The sequence below is a fragment of the Cyprinodon tularosa genome, unplaced genomic scaffold (genome assembly GCF_016077235.1).
Source record: "Cyprinodon tularosa strain WSP-4 unplaced genomic scaffold, ASM1607723v1 ctg199, whole genome shotgun sequence".
Classification (NCBI taxonomy): Eukaryota; Metazoa; Chordata; class Actinopteri; order Cyprinodontiformes; family Cyprinodontidae; genus Cyprinodon; species Cyprinodon tularosa.
In genome coordinates, this window is record NW_024038729.1 from 2,471,898 (window position 1) to 2,490,305 (window position 18,408).

General features: G+C 38.8%; 1 protein-coding gene across 1 annotated transcript; it reads right to left on the reverse strand.

Moving 5' to 3' along the window:
• Nucleotides 1-4,656: 4,656 nt before the first annotated feature.
• On the reverse strand, nucleotides 4,657-15,455 carry cdc42ep3 (CDC42 effector protein (Rho GTPase binding) 3). The gene is made up of 2 exons (XM_038284136.1): nucleotides 15,132-15,455; nucleotides 4,657-6,457 (listed from the first exon to the last, which is right to left on the reverse strand). Exon 2 carries the CDS (start codon nucleotides 6,244-6,246, stop codon nucleotides 5,182-5,184), a length of 1,065 nt encoding a protein of 354 aa, XP_038140064.1. The 5' UTR covers nucleotides 6,247-6,457; nucleotides 15,132-15,455; the 3' UTR covers nucleotides 4,657-5,181.
• Between the last annotated feature and the right edge of the window lie 2,953 nt (nucleotides 15,456-18,408).

Here is an 18,408-nt window from a genome sequence, read left to right on the forward strand (position 1 = left end):
CTTGGATTTTGTTTCTGTTGCCCTTTTACTACACTAAACCCTAAAAGAACTCATCTCTGCTTCCCTCATGTCTGCATTTAGGTCCTCAACCAAACTCCACCCTCACATTGACGTATACATGTTTTTACAAAGATATACATGATGAAGATCAATGTTCCAGTGATTTTATCTCAGGAGATTTTCAACTGAGCTGAGAAACACATTCAAGCTGCACTAACCCAGAATTTGCCAAGAAAACAAGTAGAATATTGTTCTAAACCTGTGGGTGTCACACAATGAGCCGCCTGATTCTGCAGCTCTAATCTTTTTTGTTAACACTGAAGATCTAATCCAGTTGGAGTCGAGGTTTTTTCAGGTCAAACATCCACCTTGGCCCCCATCTAATGAGAAACAGGCCACCACGACTATTTCTGTCTTCCATCTTTGGTATTTTCTCGTCTCCCCTCAGGCTTTATGTGAGCATAAAGACCAGAGACAAGACAGGACCAGAGACAAATGCTCTGACTGAACAACTGAGTTTAAATGCTGATGAAATGACTTGCTATCTCATTTCTAGAAAAGAAAAAAACAACAACATAAACATCAATCTCACTTAAGAAAAATCTCTGTGCAGAAGGCAGAAGACTATCTTTCTTTCAAATAAAAGAAGCTTATTTTCTCCAGTTCTCAGACTTAATGCCAATTGTTGACTTTGGATTCAGTAAAACTACAGTATTTCCTGGCATTTAGATCCAGAGAACCTTGGCATCTCTATTGAATCCCTTACAAAACATGCAATGCTGCTGTTGTCCTCTCATTTTTTTTTAAACCAACGGAAATGGCTATTGGTTCCACACCTGTCAAAATTAAAGGCTGTCATCAAGTCAGTGATGGACCTTTGCAGGTATAAGCATAGTAATTACCCTGACAGAGAGGGTTCTCATTACTCATCTTCACACGCTGTATCCCTCAGCTCCGCATTCGCGAATGCTTTGGTGTTTAAGCTGGGATTTTCCACTGGTTTGGGGTATCTGCCATCGCACCATTCTTTTTATTCTTCTTGAGCAGGGAAAGGATTGTGTCTGAATGAACATCTGGTTTCGCAGATTTGGATGCCTAGACTAGCCCCGTCTCAGTTGTTTATGGACATTCTGAGGCCTTTAAAGAGGTTTGCCACATCGGCCAGCTCTCTGTTAGAAGTGGAATTGAACCCAGATAATTATTTACATGTGATATTTGATTTCTTTAAGCAAATTCAAGATGTTTCTGTTTTCTCTACAATGCGTGACAAAATGACGTGGAAGTGTTTAAGGGAAGCTAGCAACTTCATTCTTGAAGCCAACACTAAAATAATAATCCTAAACAGAGATAAACTGAATCTGGTAGGATATTAGGAGTGTTTTTAGAGTTTTTGGGGGCTGTAGGTCAACAGTAGACAAGTTTGTATTGCTTGCTGACTGTATACAGTTGTGTCAATTTGATTTTGTTAACTAGCCCAAGGAATTTGGACATTCTAACGTTCAAACAGAACAAGATTGAATCACAGTGTGTGTTGTAGGTGTGTATTTTACAGCCTTGTTACTCTATACACTGGCTGATGGATCGTGTGGCCCTTCCTCCTCACTTGAAACAGCTGATTTATGTCCGGTCCTGGACACTTGTGCTCTGTGGCTGGAATCCAAGGAATGCTAAAAGATCCCCCCCCCTCCTCCTGTCCCATGCACATGCAAACAAATGGAGCAGGCGCCTAGCTGGGCTGATGAAGGCCCACTAATGCTCCCACTGCGGGGCAAGGAGGCAGAATGTCAGGAATGCAAGAGGCAACACAATAAATACGCTTTATAGTTCTATCTCGCAGCTTGTGGTTTATTTGTTACCTACTGGTATTGTTCGAAAGTGTTGAAACCATTTTCTATCTCTGCACGGTTCTGATGAAAAACAAAAAAAGCTCCTTTCAATTAATCACAGAAAAAAAATCAGGTTATTACAAGCTTCTATTTTAACTCATTATTTCAGCCAGGCTGAGGTCTGAAATCTGATTAGGCTATTGCAACACCTTCTCCATTACCTTGTCTGCCATTCTCTAGATTTGCTGCTGAATTTGGAATTGCGACCCAGTTTAGGCGAAGTTTCAACTGACAGATAAATATTGATACACATTTTACTTTCAAATACTTAAAAACGTACAAAACAGTAACAATCTCCGCCGTGCTTCACAGTTGGTATCTGGTGTTTGTGCTTGTGCTGTTTAGTTTTCTCGTAAAGGTATAGAGGACAATCTAGAGGAAGAGGATTAGGGCCACTGAAAAAAACAAAAAAGTTAACTGATTTTTAAATTTTATTTCAGTTTAACATGGGAAAAAAAGTCAGAATTCTGACTTTTTTCTCAGAATTCTGACTTTAATCTCAGTGACACATTGTTGGAAAATTAAGGAATTAGGAAATTTTTACGTGCCAGAGGGGTCCCCTCATTAATGGAGGAGCAGAAGGTCATTAAAACAAGAGAGCTAGTCTCTAAAAAAGACATGGCTATGGCTTGATGCTAACATGTTTGTTATCTGTCAGAATTCTGAGAAAAAAGTCAGAATTCTGAGATTAAATTCAGAATTCTGAGAAAAAAGTCAGAATTCTGACTTTTTTCCCATATTAAACTGAAATAAAATTTAAAATCAGTTAACTTTTTTTTTTTCAGTAGCCCTAATCCTCTACCGTAACAATCTTATATTTCTGGGTGGATCATCTAAATAAATTGTCCTCCGAACTGTCGATCATTCTCGTGACGTGTTTACGTAAGGCCGTCCTACCTGCTCGTCCCGTTAGCTATCTCTTTCTGCGCATGCGCACTTTCAGATGTAGATGTGTGGTGAGCTATATTTTCATCCAGTCAAGGTCGCCTTTTTCGCCGTGCTTCTTAGAAAATGGCCAAGAGTAATAAGCTGAAAAAGTGTTTACGAAGTGTATGACAAGAAAAGAAAGGCCACAGAAGAGAAAAACAAGACCAGAATGTGTGTAGTGCTGGCAAAAAATGAAATGTGCAGTTTAGAAATACAAGGTGGAAAATTACTTAACACAAAAAATGTCAAGGACACTCAGGAGGTGGATGAAGGAGGATCGGATGGTGGCTAACCAGCAAACCGTCACTGTCAGCTGCACACCTGTCAGCTACTCATTTGTAAGCAGGTGTGCTCCATGTTGACATTTCTCAAATTTTATTCTTTTGGCTAATGACAAACTAAATCCAGTACAGCGGTATGGTAATAATTACTGATCATTACAGGTTCAGACAGTCGTTGAAGCTCATCTTTCTCACCGCAGTTCTTTGAAAATGGCCGACGGTCGTAAGAGAAAAAGTCTCTACGATAAGAAAAGAAAGGCCTCAGAAGAGGTAGATATATTCCAGAATGCTTTGCGCTGAGAGGTCTTCACACAAAGCATTATGGGATTTCCTATCACAGCCGCCCGCTATCGCTACCTGAAAGCGGCAACTAATAACAAAGATGGCGCAGGCAGTGCACAGTGAAGGACGAGTTATGTGACCAACGGATCAAAATGCAGTGATCATCTGTCCGAACGGTAAGTTAACCGAGTTTGCTATAAAGTCCACTATATAGTCCCCGATCTATATAATGATTGAATGATTTAGGGGGTAGGGCGGACGTTCGGGCACAGTAAACTTGTATGAGCTATGAGAACAGCATATTTTGGAGAGAGTGGAGAGGGCGGGTCTTTTAAAAACATTTGCGAAATTCCTCCACAATACCTTGAAGCCAGTGCTTGTGGTCAATCTCTAATTTGGTTTTATCTGTTAAAAATGATAGCTCCTTATATTCTGTACAGTCTACTCTGCAAACTCAACTAACACTATCTGTGCAAAATTAGGTCCCATACCATGTTCTTTTAAGAGCAGGGGATTATCAACATCCTATTTTTAACATCCTATGCTGCTTTAGTTAATTGATTGAATAATGTTTAGTAGAAAACATGTTTTGACCTAAAAAATAATGAGTTAATGAAATACAAATTAAAAGCTTTGTAAATCTTCCAAGTATAAACCTGTGATGTCATTATTTATTTTAGAAATGGTATTGCATGTTTTTTCTTGCAAAATGAAGAAAACCTTTTGTGAAATAAAACTCTCCAGATATGAGCTACACAATTCTCACATTTTGTAAGTAATGCATTATCTGCAACAGTGTAAAGTCTCCCCACCTAACTCACCATAGCCATATCCTGGAGACATCTTGGCTTCACAGTTTTCTCGGCTCCAGTGCAGGGTTTCAGAAAGATTCTGTAGTTTTGTAGCAAGATTTCTTCTAAAATTCATAAAAATTAATCCCTTGTCTTTTAAGATTGCTTAAATTTTTGCAATATTTAAATGGAAGCTTATGATGACAGTAATTATGCTTTACTTGTGAAAACAAATCTGTTTATCAAGCCCAGGGACATTCATTCTCAGTGCTCTATTGGCAAGCAGGACACATCAAAACGTTTTGATGATGACTTGTTGTCAAAACTCATATGTTGTCATCATGGTTCCAGTTATTTGGGTGTTTGCAGAATTATCTTCTCTCAATGCTAATTTATTTTTTGCTGACACTGTTTTGAGAAAATCCAGTTTGCTAAAGAAATAAATATATATATTTGTATAAATTTACTGCAAAATAAAGACAAGAAGGATAGGAAAAATTAATTTATTTGTGTTACAATGTCAGAAAACACAAATATGCATAGTGTTTGGTGAAATAGTAAATAGATCAAAGAACTGTGTGATGAACAAAAAAAGTGCAATGTTAAATAAATGGAAAATGAATGATCTACGTTCTCCAAGTCTGATAATGATGAGTAAAAAAAAAATCTAACGAATCCAATCCAAGGTCTTTGCAGACTAGAGATCAACATCAATGTAAAATGTTTATTGTAGCTGAAAATCAAAGGCACAACAGAGATGTAGCTGTAACACAAAAAGCACATGCATCATGAACATGATGCTGGGATGGCAAACAAAGGAAAAAAATAAAGACTCCATAGAAGCTAGAATAGTCATAAGTTTTGACAATAAAAACATAAGCAGCTTCGTCTACTATAGCTGATTTTCATCTCAATGATATATCCAGACACCATTTTGATTACTCATAAGTCTTTCTCCCCTCATGGCTATATTTTGATAATTCCCTTATTAATTGAACGGCGCCACAGTGCAGCTTAAGGCCGGCTCTTTGCTGCAGGTTTATCCATAATGTTGAGCACATCGTCCAGGATGGATGGGCCCAGATCCAATTCAAGGGAGAGGAGCGACCCCGTGATCTGGGAGAGGGAATCCTGCGAGGTACTCTTCTCCTTGGAAAGCTCAAACTCAAAATCACTTATGCGGCCCTCTTCCACACCACTGTCCCTGTCTACCCAGTCTTTATTGCACTTAGAGAGCTCCTCCTTAAAGCCAAGGTTAATGTCATTGCTGAAGTATCCGTAGCCATTACTGGTAAGACTTCTGTTTTGGTTGCAGTTTTTCTGGAAGTCCTCCTTATTATCGAAGCTGTCGTAGCTGTCACTGCTTGTGTTGCTGTTCAAGCTCCCGTTAGCTTTACGTAGGCTGTCGGTGTGGCCATTGATGTAATAGGACGGTGGCTTGTCAAATCGGACCTCACACTTGTTTAAAATGTTAGCTTTAGCAACCGCCTTCATGGACGACTTTTTTGTGTCTTCCAGCAGATCTAAGAGGACGTCAGGTTTTGACTGGAGCTCTGTAAAAGGAGACGAAGGCTCGCTGTCAAAGACATCCATGGACCTCAACAGGGCGTCCATCTGCAGAATCTCCACCTCATCAGGATTTTCAGCTTTCAGTGGAGATGACGGGCTCATGAAGTCCTCCAGTGGATCTGGTGTAATGGGGAAAACCGTGGAGGAGATCAGTGGAAGAGTGAGGGCCTGGCCTCCACCGATGGTTGGAAGGGAGATTGCATTTTTGAGCACTGGCGAGGGGGTCTCAGCAAAGGAGGCATCACCTGTGCTGTGTGCTCGCAGGTACTCATTTTGGGTCCCATAATGAGGGTGGACATCCTTTTTTCCAGGTAGAAGCTCATACTTCCCCTGAAGGAAGGACATGTCTCCAAAGGCGTCTCTCTCCCCACCTTTTCCGATGTGGATGGTATGACGAAAGTCCCCAAGTGGTGGGCTGATCATGTCAGGGGACAAGATATCTCTCAGCCGACATTTTTTCCCCTTCTTGCTGTTAGCCGGCTTCAGGTATATGGGTGCTTTTGCAGGCATGGCTGTTTCTTTGGAGGTTGAGTCAGATTGTAGGACAAGGTGGCCGAAAACGCTCCGTCAGGTCTGAACGTTATGGTTCCCCAGGAAATGGGCTTCAGTTACATTCTCAGAAACACAGGCCACTTAGAGGAGTTCAAAAATAACTGCTGCTGCATCGATCTGGCAGAGGTTCGTCAGTCAGGGCTGGTAATTTTCAGTGATGGCCACTTTTCTGAAATTACAGAGAAATGAGATGGAAAAATATGAGCACTTTTCAAAACTTATATATATATATATATATATATATATATATATATATATATATATACTATTACTCATCTATTCAGATACATTGTCATTCCAAAGAAAAGTATGTTAATTTGAATAAACTACCCCTACATAGTATGCATTTAAAGGAAAACCTGGGGCTGAAGTTAAACCTTTACCAGCAGGATGTGTTTTCTATACATTTGATAATGTAGAATTCATGATTTGATCACCTGCTAAGACAGATGGCTAAATGTTTTTGGATATATCAAGAAATTTTCCAGGCATGATCACCTCAAGCCTTTTTATTATGCCTATGTCTGAACTGAAGAAGCTTCAGACACACTAGAATGTATTTGTTTAATACTAAAATAGAAACCAATGCTGATAATTATCTGATGATTTCTGACACCTTTGATCCCAATATGCATGCACTACTTGAAATTAAAATGAAAAAAGATCAAAATCGGTTTTAGTTCCAATAAACCAACTCACCAAGCAGGACAGGAAAATGTTTGACAGTAGGAAAAGCCATTTTACAATAAAATTAAGCATACTGTATTAAAAAAAAGTCCTGTTACATCTTTCTATATGTGTTACTTGCATTCTACTTTAACTTAGATTTTTAATAACAGAACAAACTAATAGGTTTTTCCTCCTTTCAAGTTCTGGAAAACAAACTACAAATAAAAGAAGTGACTTTAATTAAAAACAGATTTTATGTCAATCATCTCTTAGAAGTTTACCTGAAATCAAAGAGCAACTAAATACTATTTAAAACATGCTTGTAAAACTCGCCATGCAATGCTGTTGTAAAAAGATAAAATATAACAGACAACATTTTTGCAGATAATGATATTTCCCAATAACCATTTTTATCAGTATTGAGTTTTCTACTCTGAGTAAAAAGTGGTGCGCTAATGTCACTGCAAAACAAGGAAGTCCAAAGAACAAATAGGTGTAACAAATCCTGAATTTCCAAAAATGAAATATTTATAAAGAGTAAATTCAATGAACTGATAAAATTAATCAATTAATTTATAAAGTCTATTAACCTGAATGAAGCCCAGATTGCTCATAAGGGACTACCCTTGGTCGGAAACACTCCAATTATTTAGCTTTGCTTTTCATTGGTGCAGACTGAGTGTCAGCATAGCATCAGATAAAGGAATCCTGTTATCTTGTCATTCCTGTAACCAGCAGTCTAGTTGTAAAAAAAAAAAAAAAAGAAAGAGTATGGTGGAATATTTTGTTTTGAAAGCATACATAGCCTAATTAATATAGTCTATCAACCTAAAGCAATATGCATTGTATGGTTGTTGCATGTCAGGTACGCCGGTCATTGACCTTGACCAAGGCATCTTACAGTAGAACTGCAGTCAGTCCATGCACTGGCATGGCTATCACTGCCCCTACATAGTTAGGGACAAATACAGAGGACAAATTTCCCACTGGGATGAGCCTCATAGTCATGGTAGGCCACTTATTTGATTTTATTTATTTTGCTCAGGCTACTCGTAAGTAGCCTGACGTAGTCCTACTCAATTCTAGTCAGAATATGAGTCTGATACTGCTCCATAGAGCTGTGATTATGGGGCGTGTTTCGAACGAACCAGGAAAAAAAATGCCTCTGCACTCAATCGGATAGACCTACAACCAATAAGAGCAACGGAGTGCGTGACGTATGTTAAGCGACATACGGGGCCAGTTGATAAATTAAACTTTTGCCGAATCCCGTAGGAAGGACGCCAAAAACATCTTTCTTTTCAACAAATGCCTTGATCGCATTTCTCTGTTCCTCTTTTAAAATTAATTTGCTGTCGATATCTTCTAGAACAGACCTAATAGCAGAATCTACACACCTCAACTCTCCAGCGGCAGCCATTGTTGTTGTCACCCATGCGCGCTTTGGTCACGTGGTTGATTACGTAACTGTTGATCAACTGTCCATCATCGTATAAAGCCCGCCCTGACAATTTGATTGGCCCGACCAGATATTGGGCGAGCATACTCGCGCTACTATTGAGCAATGCCAGACCGAACTTCCCGACCTCAAACGTTGTGGGCGGGACTAAGTTCGGAATGGCACCAAGGCTAACTCGTAAGTCCAAAGTGCGCCAAATGTTGAAAGGTCGATATTATTGCTATTATTACTGTTATATATTACTGTTAATATATAGTAGAAATGTTACACATTCAGTGATAAAATGTCACAGGGGATGGTATGGGGGGATGGTCATTTAAGAAGAGGGATGATTTTTAAATTTTTTTTAAAAAGGGGGATGCCATTCCCCCTAATCCCCCCCTTAACTCGTGTACTGGCTGTAACACTTCAACTGCACTTGTGGAAATTATCCATTTATTGAGCATATTTTTTTATGCATGGAGCCTCAAAGTTGCCAATAGTTTTTTAATCATATCCTTAAACAAAATAAAAAAAATAATAATAATCTTTGCTCCATGTTTTAGTTGGTGGTCAGTTTAGATACTACATTGTTAGACCCATAGGGAATCACTACTGGAGCCTTATGTATCTACACCATCAATATGGAACAGTGTGATTGAGTTCATTTTCATAGAAAGAAATCTAGTCACTAAGATAAGCTAGAAATAAATTCTCTGCATCCTTAAGTAATTTGAGAAAAAAAATCCTTTTGCTTATCTTGCATTTTAGAGCATCGGGGGATCAGACCTAGGACTCCAGATTTTGCTCCTGTATTAACATCTACACATCAGAGCCTCTTTTGGCCTCTGCCAATTCTAGATGTGCTAATGTGGAACAGCTGGACTGAAGGCTTGGAGAGACTAGAGGGGGACTTTAAAGGGATCAGAGCACGGCAGCTTGTTTTTGGAGTTAGCTACTGCAGAGACACGCATGCAGATAGAACGAGCTGGGCCAGAGGAGGGCAAAGAGGGGAGGGGCAGAGTTTAAAGGGGTTTATGGGGATTGTGTGAGATAAGAGGCAAGAATTATAGAGCGATGGGATCTTAGGAGAGAATACCATGCTGATCGTGAATGAAGATTTCTTTGAAGAACTGATCTTTTGTTAGCACAGAAACATTAGCTCAGCTACAAAATACATACCAGATAAATAGCTTTTAATACAGTGCAAGGTGATTAATGGCGGATTGTTTCTATTTCAAACCTTTTCTAGAACGTCATTAAGTTTGGAGCCAGTTTAATGTGGGATTAAAAATACAGGGAAAAAAATCTGTCTGACCACTTAAAGACAAAACTAAAACAATCTGTGGTAGATTGGAGGTTACAGGCTGTAAGAGCATGAGGTTGAGATGTGAGTAAGACAGGAGCTTGTCCATTTATAGGCATATTTAATCATATGTGGTCTGTCAGTTGTGACTGTCTGACAAAGTGCCTGGCCAGACTGCTTCACACCTAACACTTCACTCAGAAAAACATCCACATTCCGGCTGCAGCCAAGCGACCTGCAGCTTCGGCCTTATCTAAGTCACTCTACAAGTTTGTTTGTGCTCAGAAGGGACATCAGGTCATCAACACTTTTTGTGTATTTGAATCCAAACAAATGGGTTGATTCAAATCTCCCTTTAAATCCAATTCAAAGTGTCAATAAAGCTCCATCGCTATTTAAAAACATGTTTTAAGAGGTGAAACATCAGTTTATCACTCAGCGTTAAATATAGCTGTTGCAGATAGAAAGGATGCAGGATATTTTTGAGTGTGTTGAATGGGAACTTAATTCAAGGGCTGCTAAGAGCGTTTATGCGAGGTGCCAGATATAGGCACGACATCTGCAAGGCAGCAAGTGTGTGAGGAATCAGGATGACATACGGGTTAGCTGCTGCGTTTCCTCGAGAGAAGGAGGGACTGTGCAAAATTGACATTTTTTTTATTACTTAAACGACCTTGGATAAGAAGTGCTCAACTTTGCAAAAAACTCTATATCTGTAGAGTATTAACTTTTGCATTACAGTCCCATATCTAGGTGTTGAAAAATAACTTGTGGCTGAAACATGTCTGAGCCTTCTGAGCTTTTAGTCTTATCTTTAGAAATCACAAATAGCAATAACTTATTTTGATATTTTCTGACACATTTCTAAAGAAAAATGATCTAATATGGATACAAGTTTTTAAGCCTGAAGGACTGGCCTTCAAGTCAGCCTTCCTGCTGGTGGCTCAGTTTGGCTTATAAAAGAAAAAACAAAAAAATTTAATGTCTGATCAACTTTCATCTGTTTTATCAAAACTAATCTAAAAATTTTTCTATCTTACATTATAAGCTGGTGCATCATCAAAAACATCCTACCTTCATCTACTGTAAAAATGAGGCTATTGACTGCATTTTATCAAACACTCAGGTGGGTCACATCTTTAGGATACGGTATGTGTCGCATTTGTTAATGAATTTATATAAAAAGTGTCATAATAACAGTGTTCTACTGCTTCCCGTTAGGATATGTTATTTATTGCAAGGGGGAATCACCTTCTATCGTAAGTATGGATATTTTCTCATATTCAAGAATTTCCTGACCAAATGGGTATAAAGTATAGCGAAAAATGAAACAAAAAAAAGGTTGTGCTGCCATCAGTTGAGCCGCTCTAAGTCTTCAGCTTGATAAGGTTAACTAACCCCCCGATTCATTTAGATGGACTGGATCAAGTTATTATTTTGCTTTTGCTTCGACAATTGCAGCAGTTTGGTATATATATATATATATATATATATATATATATATATATATATATATATATATATATATATATATATATATATATATATATATATATATATATATATATATATATATATATATTAGGGATGGGACGATTTATGAAAACCGTCCGAACCGTTTGGTTCGACTGTTTGGTTCGATTCGCGTGTGTTTCGTTCGGTTCATGCGTGTACACTCCAGAGCAGAAGGTGGCGGTACTGCGACCAAAGCCAACCACCAGTAGTAAACACGAAGAAGAAGAAGAAGAAGAAGCCAAGCAGCTTAGCCGGGTGTAGCAGGGAAAAAAATCAGTTGTTGTGGAGAATTGTGTGGGTATGGCGAGTGGGAAAGAACAGGAGTTGGAAGACGCACCAGCAGCACTTTATAGGTCTGCTGTATGGGACCACTTTGCATTTAGAGTGACCTACGATGACGGCGGAAAGAAAGTTGTGGATAAAAGTGCAACAGTGTGCAAGCATTGTGCAACACGTTTTATTTATGCTAACAGCAACATGACCAACATGTCATGCTAACCCCGAAATCCCTCATACTCCGTCAGCAACCCCCGCTGCGCTCCAGACCGGCTGCTCAAAGCAAAGCCTACAGCCTCAACTGTGGCTCCCGTCCGCTCCCCTCTGAGTCCCTTGGAGATGGTAGAGAGCATGCGCGAGATGATTAAATTCAAAGCAGCAAAACATGTGTAAATGATCCAGGGTTTTCGCGGATCATTTAAAATAATTACAATCCATTATTTTTTGGGGGATTTTTTCATTAATTTCATAAATTTTTATGGGATTTCGGTGTAACAATCAACATATACCGAATCGAACCGAACCGAAAACCGTGACCACGAAACCGTGAATCGAACCGAACCGTGGATTTTGTGAATCGTTCCACCCCTAATATATATATATATATATATATATATATATATATATATATATATATATATATATATATATATATATATATATATATATATATATATATATATATATATATATATATATTAGTGCTGTCAAAATTATCGCGTTATTAACGCGTTAACGCAAGGCCATTTTAACGGCGATAATTTTTTTAACGTGAGATTAACGCTATGTGGTTTTATGGTACAATTTTCCAAGTACATCCCGCTGCAGCCTGCGGGAAGGCGGGGCTATTTTCCCCCAGTGTATGTATTTCTCATAGGCTTCGAGAGCGGAGCTCGTCAAAGGAAAAAGACGCTCATACACTGGGTAGCGCTAGTGCCTTTTCTTTAAGCCCCACCACCAACAAACAAGTTGGTGTCTGGTAACTAGTAGCAACCTGAAATACGCTGAGAAAACAGATTACTGAGGTGAAATGGAATCTGCTACGGCACTATTGCCGTCTGTGTACGCCACAGGTCAGTATCGCGTGTGTGTGTGTGTGTGTGTGTGTGTGTGTGTGTGTGTGTGTGTGTGTGTGTGTGTGTGTGTGTGTGTGTGTGTGTGTGTGTGTGTGTGTGTGTGTGGGTGTGTGTGTGTGTGTGTGTGTGTGGGTGGGTGTGTCTGTGTGTGGGTGGGTGGGTGGGTGTGTGTGTTCTCATTTTTGTTAAGAGGCTGAAAAGTAACTTTCTAGAGCATAGACTACCTCCATCTAGTAATGTCGGTCTATTGATTTTGATGTATTGATTGAAAATTGTTCATTATTATCTTGGTTAATTAACATCTAATGTTAACTGTACTACATTTTATAGCAGTAGGGTAAAATGCTTGTCTTTGTTCAAAAGACTGTAATAACTGTAAAGACTGTCTTTTACATCAGCCTGTTTTCAGGGCCTTTTTTTTGGCTACATATTTGTTATTTTTTGCTACATGCCTCCCCATCTTCTTGCCATATGTTTCTATGGCATAAATCAGTATCTGTGACCTGTTCTCATTTAAAAAAAAGAACATTGGCACAAACCTAGCCTGTATGTATTTTTTTGTATGTCATCGAGAGTATTTAAATGATTTTCAATCAGGAAAAAAATGTGCGATTAAAATGAGATTAATCACGAGTTAACTTAGGCATTGATGCGATTAATCGCGATTAAAAAAATGTAATCGATTGACAGCACTAATATATATATATATATATATATATATATATATATATATATATATATATATATATATATATATAAATAAAAGTAGGGAATAGGTAGAGAAGTGATGCTGAAGTTTCAGATGCCTAAAGCAGAAAATCTTCCATTATTGTTGAAATCTATGCCATTTATGCTTTAGCATGATGAAGATATAAGTTTAACCTCATAAAAAAAAAAAAAAAAGAAGTAGTGCTCCAACAAAGCAAGTTGGATGGGCTGACCGGGTGAATTCATGAGAAGTTCTGTAGTGTGTTAATAGTTGAGCAGGTGTGTTCTAGTATTTACTATACCATAAAAAATTTATTTATAAAGCACTTTTAACAGCCAACAGGACCAAAGTGCTATTCACAATTATACAATACAAATAATCAATCCTTAAAACAATGTCTAAATCCACTCCATGCTTTTGGAACTACTCTAAGGTATAAACCAATGTGAGACATGCTGTGAAGTACAATCAAAGCGCTTTCGCCACCACAGATTGCATTTGCAGGTTTCATTTACACCTCTTGGGAATGGAAGAAAGCTGATGGCAGCTTCCTCTCAGAAATGCTTGTCCAAGCAGACCTGCATTCATAATGGGAGCTGCACAAGAAAAGAAAAAAAAACACTGTGGCAATTGGTCAGCAGAGTATTTGTCTGAACATGCAGGGATCTGGAGCCCATGCAGCCTCTTTAAAACTACAGATTCGCCTCATCAGTAACTGATTACTAGGTGAGATAAAAGGAGTGAGATAATGAAGTTTGGAGTGGGGAGGCTAATAAATATAGAGTCGGTATCTGGTAATTAAACTAATGGCTTGTGATTCGGCCGGGTATTCCTGGAGTCTAACGGTGCAATTGATATCAGTATGTCAGTTTATTCTTAGATGCAGTGTAATCATACTGTAGTCTAAATAAGTGCTGCTGTTTGTTGATGCTCAGCAGTCTGCTGCTCAATAGTCAGGATTGCAGCTGTCCCAATTATGACAGGTTTATGACTTCCCTTCTGTTTCAAATAGAAATTTGGCATTGCCCGAAATATCCATCAAAGGATGACTAAAGTGACCTTTCCTAAAATGATTGTTTAAGTTAGATGTTTTGGGGTTTTTCTTTTTTTTAAAGTAAAATTGCTATTTTAACCATAAAGGAACTTTGAAGTTACCAAATCCTCCTCTTCATATCAAACCTGGGCCTTGACTCGGGTCACGCCTTTGCATAGCAGAAAGACCCTCTCTTTGGGGTTGTTATAAAAAGCACATACCACAGAGGGTAATGGCAGCCTTACAAAACACAAAATGCACTGAGCTGTTTCCTCAATTATAGGCAAAGGCCTTACTTTCAAAGAGTTCAGTGGCAGGGCTGGTACTTGGATGAATAGCAGGGTGGAGTATTTGTTCTGTCTTGCTTTCTCACTCCCTCCGTGCCACACGCATGCATAGCTAACATTGCCAGAGTTTTGCTTGGCAGATGCAAGCAGGTTGAATTGAATCAAAGGATATGAAACATGAAGGGAATGTCAACATACACCGGCAGAAAATAAGCATTTCTCTTCTTATTCCATAGTCCAGAAAGAAAGAACAGCTTTGCAAAGCATATAAGCTTACCTCAAGCATGAAGCCAGGATATGAATGTCTCCTGGATAGTATTATCTGGTGTAGCTCTTTCTTACATGCATGAAAGCTGAGCAGAGATTTCCCCACATGCTTAATCTCCCACTCACACTATTACAGCTCACTGACCCGAGACACGTTTTCTCTGAGGATCCCCCACAGACATGACAGCAGCAATTCTACGGCAGCATCACTCTGATCATGTTACCATCACATTGTAAAGTAAAACATGTCTCCTCTCTCTCACTGACCTCGGCTGTTCGGATGGCGAGATCTGAGTCCTTGTCAGGTATGCCTCCTCTTCTCAGGATGAAGTGTGTGTCTCTATGTGTGTGTTACGCTGCAGTGCTGCTCCTGTGGCTTGTTGACACTGTCCTGCCTTCTGTATCCACCTCCGGGGGCTGCGCTTCTGACGACTGGGACGTCTGCTGGACAGCTGTTTTGGACTTGCTCTCCGGCTCCTTTTCCTTCTGCAGTGAGTCCAGTCTCCTCCTACATCTTGTTTCACTCCCCCCACTGGCGTCCTCCTCCTATCCTTTTCCTGTCTTGTCTCTTTCTTCTCTCCCTTCCTAGCCTCTCTCTTTTGCAGCACCTGTGCACGTCTGTCTAGCCTCTTGAAGATCTTGGAGGGTTTTTTTATGCAGGCATCCTTCAGATTTTTCAGAAGCTTCTTTTTCAAAAATTGGTCTTTCTAAATCTTTTCTCTGACTTTGTTCTCTCTGTCTCAGTTTAACCTCCCACATCTGATAAGATCTTATCTGGGAATGCAACAGGGACTCACCCTGTTTGTCTTTGGAGCCTGTCCTCCTTTTCCTTATCTTAGTGTGCACACACAACTCATTATCTTCCGAAATGATAATTTGGCATAACTGCTTCTTGTCAGTTCATCATGAGCCAGGTTCTATTCCTTTGGAAAGCTGTGGCACAGTGAGGCGTCATCGACGGAATGGACTAATCCTTGCAGAATACTGCAGCACTGCAGCACGTGTAGGGGAAAGCACATGGGCAGCTGCTGCATAACACAATGCTCTTACTCTGCTTAGTGTATCTGCAATTATTTTTAAACGACACTCAAAATGGTGTACGAAAAAGGTTTTAAACACATGCCTAATTTTTTTATTGTTTCAAAGCAGAAACTTGACATCCTCTGGAAAACTGTGCATTTCAAAGGTGGTTTCACACAGATTTTCTTACAAGAAGGGCAAAAGGAGGGATGTGACACTTTTCCTGCGCAGTCTTTCTCAAGAGGTGGGGGGTATGCTACATATTGGGGGAGGGTTGCAAATGGCTCATGTTCTGATGATGTTTCATAGAATATTGACTGTTACTCTACATGTGTACAATGATACTCTTTTATCCGGTGGCCTGCATACAGCAATCTAAAGACTCAAATGTATACCTGATAAAGCATGTTTAAAAACCATTAAATGAAATAAAATCTGTTTAAATTGTTGTATAAAGAAAAATGTAAAACAAAAAATAAATATATCTGTGTGCATTTACTCAATGGGAGGAATTTTACTTACAAAATCACCAACAATAATTGTCCAAAGACCCAGTCCAACAGGATATTGCTTAGACTTATCTTTTAACATTCTAATTAGCATTGAAAAAGAAGGACTTTCATTCATTGTCTTTAGATAGTTCATAGTTTTTGGTTTTAGTTCCCAGTTCAAAACAAGATGGTTAACTTAACTGGGTGTGTTTGTGTGCATGTGTAATTGTCACACCTGCAGCCACACAGTAAATGCTGCGAACCACATTCAGTACGCTCCAGAAGTGATGTTAGGTTTGTGGAAGGACTACAATGCAGAGAGTGAACTTGGGTAAAAAAATTATTTGATAACGTTATTAAAAAAAACTGACAATAGAGCAGAAAAGCACTAAACCTAAACACTGTAGCTTTCAGCCACTAGGGGTGCTAGACTTTTAACTTCCTGGTTCTTAGGAGATCTTAGACTGCCGTAAAGTGGTGCGATACATCACATGACCTATTCAGCAATGGACAAGACCTTCTCAGGTCACACTGGCACTTTTTTTAACGTATGACCCACACAGAGCATCAATACGCACCCAGTGCTGTTTATTGTCTTGAAAAATCCTTCGATATATTTCAAATTAAGCTAATACTCGGGTCAAAATTGCACAGTTTTGCTTTCATTTAAGATGAAAGATGTTTGGTTAAAATTAAAGTCGTTTCTATACGTTTGTATCGCTTGTTTTGAGCTAGTTATATCTGATTAAAGGTATAGAGGGCTATCTTTTATTTCCAGGTTGATCATCTAAATAAGTGGTCTTCCTAATTGTCAATCATTCTGGCGGTATGTTTACATAAGGCGGTCCTATGTGCTCGTCCCCAGCTAGCTATTTTTTCCTGTGCATTCGCACTTACTGGTGTATATGTGTGGTAAACTATATCTTCATCCAATAATGCTCACTGGAAAAAATCCAAATCTAGACAAGTCCTTTTTTCTTAAAATAAGTGCATTTGTTCTTGAATTGAGGAGATAAAGGAGACATATTGCCAATAGAACAAGACAACTTAGGTTTAAAATAAGAAAACACAACTGCATTGTCTTATTTCAAGTGCATGTTATCTAATTATCTTATTTTAAGAGTAAAAATACTCTTTCCATTGGCAAATTATCTCATTCACATACTCAAATCAAGGGTAAATACACTTAATTTGAGAAAATTGTACTTATTTCTAGATCGTTTTTGCAGTGCTCGCCTTTCTCACCGCGGTTCTTTGAAAATGGCTGAGGGTTGTAAGCGAAAAACTGTGTACACTGCAAAAACGATCTAGAAATAAGTAAAACATTTCTTAAATTAAGTGTATTTATCCTTAATTTCAGTAGTTAAACAGGATGATCTGCCAATGAAATTAGAATTTTTTCTCTTAAAATAAGATAATTAGATAATATGCACTTGAAATAAGACAATGCAATTGTTTTTTCTTATTTTAAATGTAAATTGTCTTGTTCCATTGGCAAAGTGTCTCACTAACCTCCTCAATTCAAGATTAAATGCACTTATTTTAAGAAAAAATTACTTATTAAGATTTACATTTTTTGCAGTGTACGAAGTGTATGAGAAGAAGACAAAGGCTACAGAAGAGAGAAACAAGACCAGAATGTTTTTGGGAGATTCTTTCATGCAATGGCGTACAATGAAAGCAGAAGTCGGGCTTCCTACTGATGCAGTGGTTGCAAAGTTTCTACTTGACTGGTAAAGTTTGGCATGCTATCAAGTTATCTACCTCTTTATTGTAACTTTCCAGGGAAGATAAGTTTTTTTTTTTTTTTGTCATTTGCATTGCACAGTTATACCCAGCCATGTACCAGTGGTCTCATTTGTGGGGAAACTTTTTAATAAATAAATATGGGTGAGATGAGATCCATCCGAACGACCGTCTTATCATTGCATGCGTCCCCCGCATCCTCGTGGAGAAATGGGCTTGTGCATGCTCTTGCACGCATTTAGGCATTACTTCTTGGGAACGGCTACAGAGTTGTGCATGTGCATTTT